At 42.9% G+C, this 14913-nt stretch overlaps 3 protein-coding genes across 12 annotated transcripts in view; 2 read left to right on the top strand and 1 right to left on the bottom strand.

Moving 5' to 3' along the window:
* The first annotated feature begins 3426 nt into the window (after positions 1-3426).
* Positions 3427-8402, top strand: txnl4a (thioredoxin like 4A). Of its 4 annotated transcripts, XM_022232608.2 has the most exons (3): positions 3427-3634; positions 3917-4039; positions 6598-8402. In XM_022232608.2, the coding sequence occupies exon 3, from the start codon at positions 6691-6693 to the stop codon at positions 7117-7119; it is 429 nt and encodes a 142-aa protein (XP_022088300.1). In that variant the 5' UTR covers positions 3427-3634; positions 3917-4039; positions 6598-6690; the 3' UTR covers positions 7120-8402. The 4 variants fall into 4 exon arrangements, with proteins under 4 accessions (XP_022088300.1, XP_022088296.1, XP_022088297.1 ...); XM_022232604.2 differs by lacking the exon at positions 3917-4039 and having other exon boundaries at positions 3427-3764; XM_022232605.2 differs by lacking the exon at positions 3917-4039 and having other exon boundaries at positions 3427-3719.
* Positions 8403-8410: 8 nt separating this feature from the next.
* On the bottom strand, positions 8411-14141 carry pgap4 (post-GPI attachment to proteins GalNAc transferase 4). Its single transcript, XM_022232603.2, has 2 exons — positions 13915-14141; positions 8411-12022 (listed from the first exon to the last, which is right to left on the bottom strand). The coding sequence occupies exons 1-2, from the start codon at positions 13975-13977 to the stop codon at positions 10775-10777; spliced, it is 1311 nt and encodes a 436-aa protein (XP_022088295.2). The 5' UTR covers positions 13978-14141; the 3' UTR covers positions 8411-10774.
* Positions 14142-14245: 104 nt separating this feature from the next.
* The window catches only part of ckap5 (cytoskeleton associated protein 5), a 53679-nt gene continuing 53011 nt past the window's right edge, over positions 14246-14913 (top strand). For 6 of the 7 annotated variants that reach the window (XM_087130380.1, XM_087130383.1, XM_087130384.1 and 3 more), the window contains exon 1: positions 14246-14342. The gene's annotated coding sequence lies outside the window, so the exon portion shown is untranslated. The remainder of the gene's footprint in view (positions 14343-14913) is intronic. The other variant, XM_087130381.1, reaches the window with a different exon arrangement.

Here is a 14913-nt window from a genome sequence, read left to right on the forward strand (position 1 = left end):
TATGGGGCATTTCCTAAATGATAATTATCAGGGTCCTTAACGAATAACTGATTCAAAAATATGGGATTGTGGATTACTTTTAGGATGAAGATTGGGCACCCAGGACCAAGGCAAATCATTTAGGTCAGACAAATAATAAAGTGACGGCTTTACTTTTTAATCACATCAACGTTATGATTCAGTTTTGTGTAAAACTTTGTTTCGTGGTGGTCATCTAAAAAAATCAAAATGACCACACGACATGTTACCGGATTTTCGAGTTCTTGTGAGACAAATGAAGGGTAAGTGGGGTACTTGCAATGGCTTATTCTTTATGGTCCTACACTGAGTGATAAACTATAGAACACTGAATGACTTCACCTTCACGAGTCTGTGTCACATATATAAATAGCCATCAAAGCTAGATATATTGAGACAATTGAACAGAAAAGGTCGTTCATAAAGAAAACCCCCATAGAGCCAGTTTCCCTTGAATCTTCCACCAGTTTCCGCGTGAGTAGTTTCCTTGGCACGTAAATCCTCCCCGTAAAATTAGGAAACGGGGTCTCACGTTTCCGTTGCCCGATTCGGGGTTGGTAAACTGGCAGAGGAAACGACTGGGTGCAAACACTGCACGCGTTTCCGTAGGTATGAAATTTTCGGAAACGCATGCCTTTTGCACAGTGGTGGGAAACACTAACCTAATGGGCCAGCCTTGTTGACATGCGTTACCTATCTTTTATCGTGGCCTCGGAGGAGACCGCTGTTGCTTTGTAAGTCATGACAAATGAAACTTCAAATTTCATGAAACTCACCTATACACTTTCCTTCCCCCTTGGTACCCCCAACAGTGCATGAAAACTTAAAGTAATCAATTTTTCTGTCCATGTTGTTGCCCCCCTTTATTATATACATATTAAAACACATTAGCCACAGGCCCTGTTAATGTTGCTGAAAAACATGCGTTGCCCTGTTAAATATTATTCATTGCAGCAAGCTTGTTGTAATAATTAGGACAGTTTGACAAAATAATCATAACTGATCATTCTTAGAAGTTTGCTCGAAAGAGTAACATACCGGTATATCCCTTGCTATTTACTTAGCCACATAGAAAACTGCTAATATCAACAAAACAGTCGGGGAAAAAATCATAGTGGCGAACAATGTCCACTTCACTTAACCCCAAAACGCGACATTATACCTTGCAAACGCGAGTCAACAGTATCAGTAATTAATTGACAGAATTACAAGCGGACACTCCAAAATAAATAAACGAGCCCTTGCGTCGCCGAGTGGCAGCTAAACTTCCGATCCACCAAAAACACCACAGTACAGGGTGGCGAGCGAATTACGTGTTGACAGACATTACCAATAGGCAGTCGTTGCATTGGAAGAGACTGGACAGCTGTTGCCTTCCTGCTAACATACAAAAATGCACAACTTTCTGGGAAGCTAAAACATTAATCCTTCCTCCCGATCAACCCCATTGAATTTAAACTGACAAAAACAAAAATGTTATCTGCGTGCTGGCGCAACGACGTGTCAGAAACTGTTGATACAAATCACCTGACACAGCGTGTGGGCCGATTAAACTTTTTTGAAATCTAGGATGGTACAAAATCATTTGAAAACGGACATCAGCCCAGAAACCGATTTTCCAGTCTTTGTTCCTAATCGGGTGCGCTGCCACACCTGAAATCAATTGGGCTGAGACAGCCTGTGGGCCGAATCATTCGGGGCGCTAATTAAGTGTGCCCAGGGGTCCCCCCTACACATTCCTCAAGAGAAAATCACACTTTTTTGAAATCTAGGATGGTACAAAATCGTTTGAAAACGGACATCCGCCCAGAAAGCGATGTTCCCGTTTTATTTCTAACCTGGCACTGCCACCCCTGAAATCAATTGGGCTGAGACAGCCTGTGGGCCGAATCATTCGGGGCGCTAATTAAGTGTGCCCAGGGGTCCCCCCTACACATTCCTCAAGAGAAAATCACACTTTTTTGAAATCTAGGATGGTACAAAATCGTTTGAAAACGGATATCAGCCCAGAAAGCGATTTTCCCCGTCTTTGTTCCTAATCGGGTGCGCTGACTCCTGAAATCAATTGGGCTGAGACAGTCTGTGGGCCGAATCATTCGGGGCGCTAATTAAGTGTGCCCAGGGGTCCTCCCTTCACATTCCTCAAGAGAAAATCACACTTTTTTGAAATCTAGGATGGTACAAAATCGTTTGAAAACGGACATCCGCCCAGAAAGCGATGTTCCCGTTTTATTTCTAACCTGGCACTGCCACCCCTGAAATCAATTGGGCTGAGACAGCCTGTGGGCCGAATCATTCGGGGCGCTAATTAAGTGTGCCCAGGGGTCCCCCCTACACATTCCTCAAGAGAAAATCACACTTTTTTGAAATCTAGGATGGTACAAAATCGTTTGAAAACGGACATCCGCCCAGAAAGCGATGTTCCCGTTTTATTTCTAACCTGGCACTGCCACCCCTGAAATCAATTGGGCTGAGACAGCCTGTGGGCCGAATCATTCGGGGCGCTAATTAAGTGTGCCCAGGGGTCCCCCCTACACATTCCTCAAGAGAAAATCACACTTTTTTGAAATCTAGGATGGTACAAAATCGTTTGAAAACGGACATCCGCCCAGAAAGCGATGTTCCCGTTTTATTTCTAACCTGGCACTGCCACCCCTGAAATCAATTGGGCTGAGACAGCCTGTGGGCCGAATCTTTCGGGGCGCTAATTAAGTGTGCCCAGGGGTCCCCCCTACACATTCCTCAAGAGAAAATCACACTTTTTTGAAATCTAGGATGGTACAAAATCGTTTGAAAACGGATATCAGCCCAGAAAGCGATTTTCCCCGTCTTTGTTCTTAATCGGGTGCGCTGACTCCTGAAATCAATATTATAGAGCGATTTCGATTTTTGCTTTTTCGCATTTCACACTTTCTAAATAAGTTCTGACACTCTTTTGTATTTCTGCCATTAAATTCCATGCTTCTTCCGAAATCACGGAGTTCATATGCCTACAATTTCCTTAATAGAAGAGAAATTGACAGTATACAAATTGAAAACCCGTTCGCGAAGGTATTATTTTGGGGCTATCATTGTCTGTACTAGCGCCCTCATCCATTTTGCATGAAGGCTTTGTGTTTTTTCGTACACATTCCGTCTGTGTTTCCTGCTGGTGAAAAAGAGTCTTTGTTGTTCACGTTGTTTCATAGCTAAGATACATTTCAGCGAACGATTTTTTTTAAACATTTCTTTTTTTTCTGTAATTTGTTTGTGGAAGTTTATGGGCTCTTTCTGCTATGCCATGATCGGCCTCCGTAGAATTTCTAGCCGGTTACGTGAAGGGTTGCTTGCAGCCGTAAAAATAGCGTCCAGCCGAAAATCAGGCTGGCCGAAAATCCGGCCCGAATTTCGTGCCAATTTCAGCCTGGTCGAATGTGAACCGCTTCCTCTGAAGCAGTAATTGTCGTCATTTTCCGTTAAGAAGCAAAGCCTATGAAGCTCATTTGACTGAACTTGTTTTTTAAATGCGCCAGTTTCTTCTGTTTGCTGTCTTTGTTAATAATATCGACTGGTACTTCAAGCCTTTTGGTAGTGGTGAGAGAGGCAGCTTACTCTGATCTGAAGATTTTTTGACAGTGTGAGTTGTTTTGCTTGTTCAACGTGTTCAAACAAGGGCAAATTCGATCAAGGACTCGACGAGGCCTAACTCTGGCTGTTCGACGGTGGGTGGACCAGTATAGTCTACTATTCGCGACAAGCCTATCAAGGTTGGTCGCGTTGTTGGTTGCCATAAACCGTTTTTTAAATAATTAGAACAGTGCAGAGAGAACCAGTTAGTTATCTGGTTATAGGCCCAGTATTTTCGAAGTGGCTATCGTTACGGCAGCCATAATGCATCTCCCATTTTCTGTCATTACAGCACTGAACTGCGCAAGTGCGACAACGTAGCTGATTATCACGACGCTTTATATATTGTAAAATTACCTGGATCGTTGAATGCTAATGGCCAAGTGGTCAAGGTGGAAGATTCGGAACCACTGGTGTGAGTTTTTTTTGCCTAAATTTCATGTTTTATACCATAATTGTTTTTTATGTTGGTTTCTAATTGTATAAGCCTAAGTAGGAACCTTTATTCTTTTCTCATCGGAGGCTTTGGAGGATTTTTTTTAAAGGGAATTAAGCATGAAATCTGAAATCTGCACTTAAGTTTGCGCAGTTGCAGTACCATAACGATAGAAAATGGGAGATACGTTACAGCTGCCGTAACAACAGCCATGGCGTAGTATTTTTTATGCTGGAAAAAAAAATTCACTAGTTTGCCTGAATGACTATTTTCACTTTTATTTTTGCTAATTTGCCCTTCTTGTGGCCATCTGGGGCCTATGTGTTTGTTGGTTGATGATGTCAGGTGTCTGTTGGCTTGTGGGTTGTGTATGTGTTTTTTGTCCTCTTGTCCTTTTTGTTTATCTGGTTATCTGGCTTTTCATGCTAGGCCTATTTGATAGTGCAATCCGTTTTGGCTGTATTTCTTTTTTGGGGGGATCATATTTTATATTCTACAATTTTATGGTAATATTACATCATTAATTTTATGCATTATAACCTTTGTCATTTTAATATCTTGTGTAACCTGTTTTTAATTCAGCCTGTGGGCTGCTATGGACAGTCAAATAAACCATAATAATAAAAATAATAATCTTTTTTCCCCTTTGGCCTAATGACCTGACAACAGTTGACTAGGGTCGTTCGCACTGCAACTTCACTGCACATGCGCTAGGTACATCACGAACCAACCACTACTGGCACTAGTTAACTAGTAGTTCTTGATCGAACCATAGAGCTACAAACCCAGCTCTATGATCGAACTTACATGTACTCCAACTTCAGTAGTGTTTTGGCTTTTAATAGCCTGGGCCTAGGCTTACGTTAGTTAGGCCCTAACTTGTACATGTAAGCATAGAGGAAGGACACAGGAGTTGCAACTGAGGCACTTCAAAGTGTTCAAGTGGTCGCCCCTGAGTCAGATGAATAATAGAAAAGTTAAACATTCCAAAAATGCCCGATTACTACCTGAATCTTAGCCGGATAAGTGGGGCCAGTAATATCGTAGCAATACTTGTAAGTTTTTTGCTTGCAATTAAATACAAATTGTCGCTGTGACCAGGAAATGGAGAAAAGTCCCTGATATTTGACCTACTTTTGCCATTGAAAATAAACTTTTTAAATTTTGATACACTGTTCCATTGTACATGCAAAGTGTGTAATTTTATTCTCCTCTGTCCAATACATCAGTGATCAAAGACTTGGTACAAGTTTGGCTAAGACTGGCCAACAAAATGTTCACTACTGCTTGAAAGCTTAGTTCATTAGGAACAAAATGCACTATTTCATCACAGGGAGTGATCGTGATATCTCATAAAATATGCTTTTGTACAAATGCCATAATAAAAATGATTCAAACAAAACACAAAATCTTGTAAACAACTGGGCTATTTATTCCCAAAATAACTCCAGAAAAAAAGAGCTCATTAAGGGCAATGACTGCACATGTAGATTTAGAGCACACAGCGTAATGCAAGCAACCGAACTAGCATTAAATTTGATGTCATGAGATCATACCAAGCACCAACAAAGGCATGAATATTCAATTTCCTATACCTCAGTGCACAAAGTTTTAAGGATGCAGATTACCATCGACAAATTGCAGGGGCGATCATAGGGTACAAAGGGGTTTTGTGGTTATGAAACAGATTGTGTGTAGCAAGCGTTTGCTGCGCTCTGGCTATGGATATACCAGGTATGCTAGAAAGTGGTAATTGGCCAGATGTTACAGCCCGGGCACTTCAAACTCCTTCTGTGTCCTTCCTCTATGATGTAAGTTAGAAGCCTTGTCCCCAAAGTAAGGCAATAACATCCTTGCAGCATCCCATGCTTTCAATTCATACAAAGGCCTACAAGTTGGTCATGTGGACGTAAATGCAAACTACGTGTACCCCAGATGTGCCAGAACTCTGTCGGGCTTCATCATCTGCTGTGCTCATAGGAGTGCAGCAGACGACAAACCCCACAGATTTGTTCTGGGGGTAAATGCAAACCACACATTTACATGTCATTCCACAGATAGGCCCTTTTTTTTAACCATTTCCGTAATCTGAGAACTGTGAATTAGGAAGAAAAGACTGACGACAGAATTATCAGCCAGTCAAGTGGTAAGATCAACAGATTGCACAAAGATTGAGCAATCACGCTGATTTAGCTGATCGCACCTCCATTCGCCCACAACCTCACTCGGGTGATATTAATATAAAGCTGTTACAATGGTCTAATTTTTATGAAGGAATTGTATTTGAGGAAAGAATTCCAAATGAAGACAATACTAAGTTTTGCCTGCAGTGATCTGCTGACCATCTGAAAGCAATAATACCTCCTAAAAAGACAAACTTAGCAGTGAAAATATGGAGGTATTTACAAGTTTTCAGACCAGTCTCATATGGTTTGTGCACAGGGTGTCAAGCAGCATCCGTATAAATTTGTATGGAATTCTTTCTGTATTTGATGCACTGTATGTTGACTGTTGAATTTTGTTTGGACTTTTAACAGGCCAAAGGGTCTCACACCTCATCTGTTTCACAGAGCGTCCTGTTTTGAGTCACCCTCCCCCCAAAGCGGCGTTCAACAACCCATCCCACAATCATGTCGTACATGCTGACCCATCTCCACAACGGCTGGCAGGTGGACCAAGCCATTACCTACGGCGAGGACAAAGTGGTCATCATCCGCTTCGGCCATGACTGGGACCCCACCTGCATGAAGATGGATGAGATCCTGTATAAGATCGCCGACAAGGTCAAGAATTTTGCCGTCATCTACCTGGTGGACATCACGGAGGTGCCCGACTTCAACAAGATGTACGAGCTCTACGACCCCTGCACCACCATGTTCTTCTTCCGCAACAAGCACATCATGATCGATCTGGGCACAGGCAACAACAACAAGATCAACTGGGCACTGGAGGACCCACAGGAGATGATAGACATTGTGGAGACGGTGTTCAAAGGGGCGAGGAAAGGACGCGGTCTAGTGGTCTCCCCTAAGGATTACTCCACTAAATACAGATACTAAACTTGCCGTCACACAACAAAGCTACCTCAACGCTCACGTTTCGAGTTGCTGGCAACGTACAACGCGCTAAACCTTCTTTGAACCCTGCGCGTGTGGAGGATGTTTGTTACGGCACCCTCAGGGCCAGTTCATACTTCATGCAAAAGCAAAAATGAACACGAATTTATGACGTCAGAGCAAGTATTCGCACTGCCAATTTGCAAGTTGAACACGTTTCAACTTGAGCTAAATATCACTGCAGATCTTTCATGATGTCGCTTCTATTTTACATTCACATGAAGTATGAACCAGCCTTTATACTGTACATTTTGCCTGTCATTTATTTAAGTTTGAAGCATTTTTGCCAATTTGTATTTAGGACTCTTCCCTCCAAATTTACATTTCCATTGTTTTCTCAGTATGGCTGTTTGGCCCCCCCCAAAAAAAGATTATTTTAAAAATTACACACAAATATAAATGAACCGGGGTATCTACTTTTTTTAGTTTGCTCATTTTTAGAAAAATGAGAAGTTGGAGACTTTCAACCAGCTCATACATCATGCAGATACCTGATAGAACCACACAACTTGCAGGACACAAGAGCTATGTCCAAATCTTGACCAAGGTCCGAGTCTTGGCCAGTTGCAAAGTTGTTTACCCCTTTCAGTAGGGATTGAATTTTGACCTGTGGACGTTCCATCACGTCAAATTGGCCTGGCATTGACACGAATTTGCTTGCAGTATCTGAAGGCTGTTGTCTGTAATTATACAGTCTACACGGTCTACCTGTAGCTTAATTGCTGCTTTCAATTTTCTGTGCCCGTGAAAAAACCCCCGACATCAAGACTGCCGTTTGTCGTGGGGTAAATGAAACTGACCATTGTATCTACCAGAATGTTAATTAATATCTGATGTTGGTTGCGGCTCTAAGAATTGTGAACTCTTCTATGTCTTTGTCAGAATTAACTAAGTTTCTGCCACCACTACTAAGTCATTTTATGAAATATTAAACAGCTGTCTTTCCAGTGCATCTCAAAGTTCATGTATATTCACTGAGAAACAGTGCAGGGTTTGACACTCCACAACCCCCAACCTTTCCACAAAAAAAAAGACAGAAGAAAAACAAAAATTGAATTTTTTTATATATTAATTCTTTTGTAGGGCTCACGCACACAACAGTTCCCTCTGGGTATCTGACTGTGCATTGTACATGTAACTTTGGCAATTTTGCGACCGACGAATAACAATTATTCTGTGACATTGTCTGGACTTCATTTTAGAATAAATGAGAATAAGAATTTGGAGTCGCAAGAATTATCTCCATGCCTTTATTGTGTATGTATGACTTTCTCCAAATATATCTACAAACAGGGCTATGGTTTCAGGACTACGGTTAATTACAGATATGAAGTACTTGTGTATAAATTTCTATCATGATTATCGTCTCTTTAATCCTGTGACCAATATGCGATCATTATAGGAGGTACGTGTCATCTTTTGGGGGTAAGTACTTGAAACCATTTATGCACACTCAGAAAAAAAAAATAAAATTCAATAATCGGTTAACAATCCAAACTTAAAACTTGTTTGTTCACCCCGAGAATTCAAAGTAATTTGGTATTTACTTCATTTCAGAGCATAGTGCAGCAATTTGCAAGGAGATAACATGTAACCAAAATACTTCACACTAAACTACCGGCTTTAAAAGCAATGTGGTATTTGAGCCCATCACAAGTCCCTGCAAGTCCATCACAAGTCAAAGCCAATTCATACGCTATTCGAAATGCATTCTCTTGTCATGATCACCCTCAAGCCCTAAGACTAGCCTCGTGAAAGGACTTGTGATGGACTCAAATACAACACTCTTTACAAGCACTGGTTCCAGTCAACCACACGTACGTGTACATTTTATATAATCCATAAAAAATGAAGTACAATAAGCCGAGGTATACATGGCCTATATTAGCTATGGTAAACTCCATTCACATGGGCGTACCCATGTCCTACTGCAAGTGGGATTTGTACTCACAACTGAAGTAATGCTCAACTGTTGGATCCAAAGATAGACACTCAGACAGGGCTATAAACACTGATCGCAGTATTTCTTGATAAAGCAGCATTTCTTGTCAACATCTCAAACATTACACTCTGCAGTGATTGCATTATCCGGAAATTTATTTTAAAAAACACTTCTATAAAATTACGTAAGCTAATTTGTACAATGACATACATGTATCCTTACAAAATATGTACAATTTGAACAGGGTAATAGTTAAGGCCAATTTTGCACATGATTTTACCTGTACAAATATGTACATGCAATTTGAATTAGTTTTGTAAGACACTTTGTAAAAAAACCCAAAATGATAGATAATAAAAAACATACTCAAGGGCCCCTTCAACAGAGAACAGTGATAAACCAAGTTAATCAACATGAGCTGGTGTACACAGTCCCTAAAACTCTGTCTACATGTACACGTACAAAGGCATTTCAGAACTGGGACTACCATCTGTAACTTCAGTTGGGGGAAACTGTCAAGAATAGCCGAGGACGCTGGTACAACCACAATGATGAAAGTACATGAAGCGGGCTGAATGCCTTACTTGGAAATAAATTAGTCTCAATGCAAGGTGCTGGTGGCTGTAATTTAATATCACCAAAAGAAAACAATGAGGCCAAGACTACACGCCATGCTACCGCCCTTCCGAACTTCAATAAAATGAGCGCGGTGGCTGCGCTAAACGCCAAACCTAAATACAGCAGCGTGGTGCCACTACCATTTGAAACGATGATAGCATGCCATACCCTGTCAAGCTAAAATGCTTGCAGTGCCGAATTCAATTTGCCAGTCCGAATTGTGCTGAACGCCATGCTATTGCCATGCCGAACTTAAAAATTTGAATTCTTTGAGTTCCACACAGCAGTAGCATGGCGTACAGCCTAGGCCTAATCGGGCCTGAGCTGAAGTGCACCCTCACCGTTAAAAGAAAGACAGATGGTACTAAGTTTTCCGACCGGGTTCTAGCACGTGTTCACAGTGCAAGCAAAGACCACACATTCTAGGCTAAATTTGTTGTGCGTACTCAGAGTACTCCGTGTCAAATATAAACTTGTGCACCTGCACGGTGCATGAGTACCAAAGGACTGTCAATTTCATTTCAAAACATGCCCTCTTTTGTTCCTGCTCGGAGTGGATTACACGCGCAATTCTGTTCTACAGGAAACGCCGTAGCGCATGAACTGCTATTTGCTATCAGAGACACAGTAGCGTGTTCTGAATTACCTGAGCAGATAAATGTAGACTTCTTACAACTCTGCTGTGATGGCAGTTTGTGAGTGAAAAGAGTGGTTCATGTGCTGTACGTTCGCATGATTATGTGATTACAAACAGTAGCGTCTTGCACAAAGACTATACGGAAATTGAAGTACACATAAATTTAATGCATCACTTAAGACTTTGGAAGATAAGCAAACTTCCAACCAAAATGGCTAGAAATAATTGTAACTACATTGCATCATCTATGAATTCTTGTTGGGCTACGCAAAAACTCTTTGGCCAATTTTGGACTGCAGCTTTCAAGGGTATCACGTTCCATGTGGCTGGGCTGTACCTTCCTGATTTCTTTGCCAGCTCTCCGGTCTTTGGTGAATTTTGCAGTGTATGGGTCAGGCGGCTCAGGGTGGAAGATATGAAAATTCCTCTAGGAAAGCGTAGGCAGATTGCCTGTTGGTGCCAGTGTGCAGCGCAGAGTAGTACCCGATGTGCGTGAAGAGATTGGGTACCACGAGGTACTGTCTGAGGCTCTCTTGCTCCCTGAACGCTTCCAGGGCGAAGTCCAGAGGGAACCCCGGCTTGCAGGTCACTCCATCCAGGTACTTCACCAGGCCTGCCACTCTCTCCCGGGGGAAGAGGACTGCCGGCAGGCAGCAGGAGGTGCCAGGGTCCAGGCGGGCGAAGTGCTTGGAGAGGCCATAGAGATGCAAGAAGTACGGCCGGCCGATGAGCCAGGAGGCGAGAAAGAAGTAGGCAAAGCTCACGAGGAAGATGCAATACGAGGTGGCAAGGTGGCCGCGCCTTCGGGACTTCTGATCCAATGCATGGTTGGCGATGGGTGATGATGACAGCTGTCCTGAGCAGAAGTGGAACGTAATGGTGACGAGGCTGGCTAAGACAAGTGACAGCGCCACCCAGTCGCCAACGAAGAAGGGGCTGCGATGGAAGTTGGCCAGCTCGTTGGGGAAGTTGAGCTTCAGCCAGGCCCAGTCATCCGGGCCCACCACGGCTCGCCCATGGGCGAATGCCCTCTCCAGGCGGTGACGCAGCAGGTGGTCCAGGACCTCGTAGAAGTTTGCACGTGGGAGGGCGTCATCCTGCAGCAGCAGGACATACTTGGCGTCAAACCGGGCAGCCGATTCCAAGCAGAAAGTATAACCCTCTTTCTCCTCCTCGTGCCTCCAGCCGTCGTGCCTCGGGCGGTCCAGCGGGAACCGGACCACATGGAAGTAACCCGCTAGCCTATCTGCCTCCGGGTGGCTCCGTCCAGCCTTCTGGGTGGTGCAGATGAACGTAAAGACCTCATTCTCAACTCCGTGCCTGGCAATGATCTTGTGCAGGCCCGCCATCACCTGTGTGAGATACTGCGTGCTGAAGGTTCTGGTCTTGCGAGAGACACTGATGACCCCCACGACGATTCGTAAGCTCCCCGCTTTGGGAAGTGCCTTGGACGGGCCATTTTTTGCCAGTGTCGCCAGATACTTTTCAGCATCGGACACCCTGTACTGGTTGAGTTGGAGGGCTTTCTGTTCAACATCCCTGGGTGTGACAAAGTATACTGAATATGGCAAATTTTGGCACAGCAGGGGAAGAACCAGGAGGAAAGTTACTCCATACACGATTGCAGTCCTCACCAAAATTCCTTTCCACTGGAAACATAAAAAAGCAAGTAAGAAAGAAATTACCAGTGTTAACGATGTGCTCTCCATGGCACCTGCCACATCATACATGTTCACAGCCTTTCAGTTAAAAACAGATAACATAAGGTACTGGGCACATATAAACCTGCATGAACAGCAATTGTTGGTACTTTAGTCAGGCGGTCTAACTTGTAGGGCTACATGTATACCAAAGCGCTAAATCACAATATGTGACTTACTCGGTGAAAATGAGTCTTACGTCGCCAGAGCCACTTTTTTGAGTTTTCATTTGTATTGGAATGAGCAAATTGAGTTTTTTGTTTTGATGTATCACTCAGTTTGGCATCCTGATGAAAGTGGATACTCCATGGTGAAAAATGCTGTGGGTTCCTGTTAATTTACATGTACACATGAAAAATTTTTCTGAAGGACTTCTTACTCCAAAGTGGCTCTGGCGACGTAAGACTCATTTTCACAGAGTGGGTCGCATCATCAGATCATGTGAAGTCTGCTAGGCATATCCACAGCGCACAAGTCTACGTGTATGGAAAACTACAATACTGCATGGCTTATGTACATGTACAGCTGTTATCACAACTGTGTCTGTATTCCAAAACGATAAATCAACAAAGCCGGCGCGCCAAAAAACTAACACACAATTGGCAAATGAGCATTTGGGCTTGTCTTGTGTAAACAACACAAACGTGCGCCCAAATGCGCAACAGATCAATTTCGAGGAGGCTGTTTAATATGCATCATGATGATTGATGAGAAACGATGTGTGGTATACATGTATGTTATTGAGATATATATGCAACCATACGTATGAAGCCAAACCACGATGTGTTTGTGTTTGTATTGCGCATGCCGAATGTGTATTAGACTTGCGTTGCAGCCGTTTATCGTTGTATCAACAGTAAAAACACCATCAATTTGTGTGAATTGCGGTAGTCAAGCGGTTACGGCATATTGGTTTGTGATGCATGGGGTGTGGGTTCGAATCACGGGTCGGAATTGTGGGCAGGGAGGGGTTTTTTTAAAGGAAAATAAAGCCCGAATGTTATTGGAGCCTAATTTCACACGTGAAGTTTTTATGGTTGGTTGAGCATCTAGATGTCATGCATTGTGCATGGTTGTGAACTGTGGTTTGGCTTCATAATCATATGTGTGATTGCATATATAGCTCATGTTATTGCATGGAGGTAGAAATAGTTATTGGCACGTTGCATTTGTCACGCCCCAACTATAGCATCAGTCCCAACTATAGTTGGGCCCGTCCCAACTAGAGTGCTACAGTTGGGCCGGCCCAACTACTGCAGAGAGGTCCTGCGTGCACGATGTGCCCTGCATGTGCCAAAGTCATATTGTTTACAAACGTCATGTCATTGGTCATAGGGCTAGATGAAGTGCCACATTTTATATGAATTGTGTCAAGTGTGGGACACATTGACTTGGATGATGTTGAGACATTTCCCACAGACATTGGTCAACAATAGTTGGGCCAGCCCAACTGCAGAACTACAGTTGGCACTGTCCCAACTATAGTTGGGACACATGCTATAGTTGGGGCGTAACACATTCACAGTACATCATTTGGAATTTGTGTCTTATTTCAATATATTCTTAAACCACGCACAAAAATATCTGTCCCTAAATTTAAGCTGGGAAAGAGTTCCATGAACACTAATTAGTAATTTCCCCATAAAACACTGTAAAATGTTGTGTTTTATTCCTCCATGAATATTGTAACAGCCATCAGAAGTGACATGTCCTAAAAGCGAAATTGATGCTTGATGGGAAATGATGTGTGGCATTCACGGAGGTAGAAATGGTTATTGACATGTTGCATTCACAGTCACACATAATTATAATCAGTGATTATGGGTTTAAAATTCACACACCTGAACAAATAATGTTGAGGATGAAGTGTAGGTCCAAGTAAATACGCGTGTAAGGCACAACATAACGTCTCGCACAGCAAATAAACATTACACGAACGTTTTCACTAAGTATTTGATGTCATCACTGATGCTGGCCCCTAAAAACACCGCTAATCCTGTATAAACCTACACCAAAACACTAAGTCAACATTGTTGACAAAAGCGGCATGCGCCCGGCCCAGCTCCTACTAAAAAATTCGCTGTAAATTTGATATAGCGCCGCCACACGGGTGATGGCTAATTAACTTCAGCTGAGAAAAATTAGGTCATCCCCACTAACCAATCAGAACGTCGACAATGAATCACGTGTCTGCATATCCTTTTGAAAGATGATCCAAAACAGAGGAACGTCGGAGTGATTCGCACCGTAAAGTTTGTTCAGGAAAACGGTAAGGGAATCATTTGTTTTCATCTGAAAAGTGAGATATTTTAGTATAATCTTTATGTAGTCAGTGTCAAGGTGTATTCATGACTGGTGAAGTGACGTTTGGGTTAGAGAATTGTTCAGGCCGAGTCGACCATCTGGGCTGTGGCCCGGGACTGCTCATGCTGCTCGTCCAACTAAGTTACCATGACCATTTTGAGTGACATTGGGTAACGTTCAGTATGTGTCAGCATGGTCAGTGTTCTATGCAGGAATGTTTTTGTTCATGATCCATGCATGAATCGTCTTGATCCAGATCCTCAGACAATCCCTGGGCCGGTTTCAGTCTTTGTTTCATCAGTTCACGAGGATCTGGATCGTGATCAGACGTCAAAAATGTTGTTGGTCATGCCTGGTCCACTAACAAAACCGATTTTGGGTCACTGAAGTTGTACCTGAGTCATTTCGTACCCAAGTCATTTCGTACCCTGGTTAACTTGTACCCGGATCAAGTCGTACCCAAGTTAATTCCTCATGTTCGTACCCAAGTTAACTCATACCCAAGTTAACTCGTACCCCCAAAATAAATGACACTG

This window comes from Acanthaster planci, linkage group LG20 (genome assembly GCF_054643075.1).
Source record: "Acanthaster planci isolate LZ-2023a linkage group LG20, COTS_SCS, whole genome shotgun sequence".
In the NCBI taxonomy this organism is placed as follows: Eukaryota; Metazoa; Echinodermata; class Asteroidea; order Valvatida; family Acanthasteridae; genus Acanthaster; species Acanthaster planci.

Bases quoted from the DNA above. Each gene is read 5' to 3' on its own strand.
- txnl4a (XM_022232604.2), top strand. From the start codon at position 6,691: ATGTCGTACATGCTGACCCATCTCCACAACGGCTGGCAGGTGGACCAA.
- pgap4 (XM_022232603.2), bottom strand. From the start codon at position 13,977: ATGTTGTGCCTTACACGCGTATTTACTTGGACCTACACTTCATCCTCA. The intron at 12,023-13,914 runs GTGTGTGAATTT...TTATGTTTCCAG, and splicing joins CCTCAACATTATTTGTTCAG to TGGAAAGGAATTTTGGTGAG.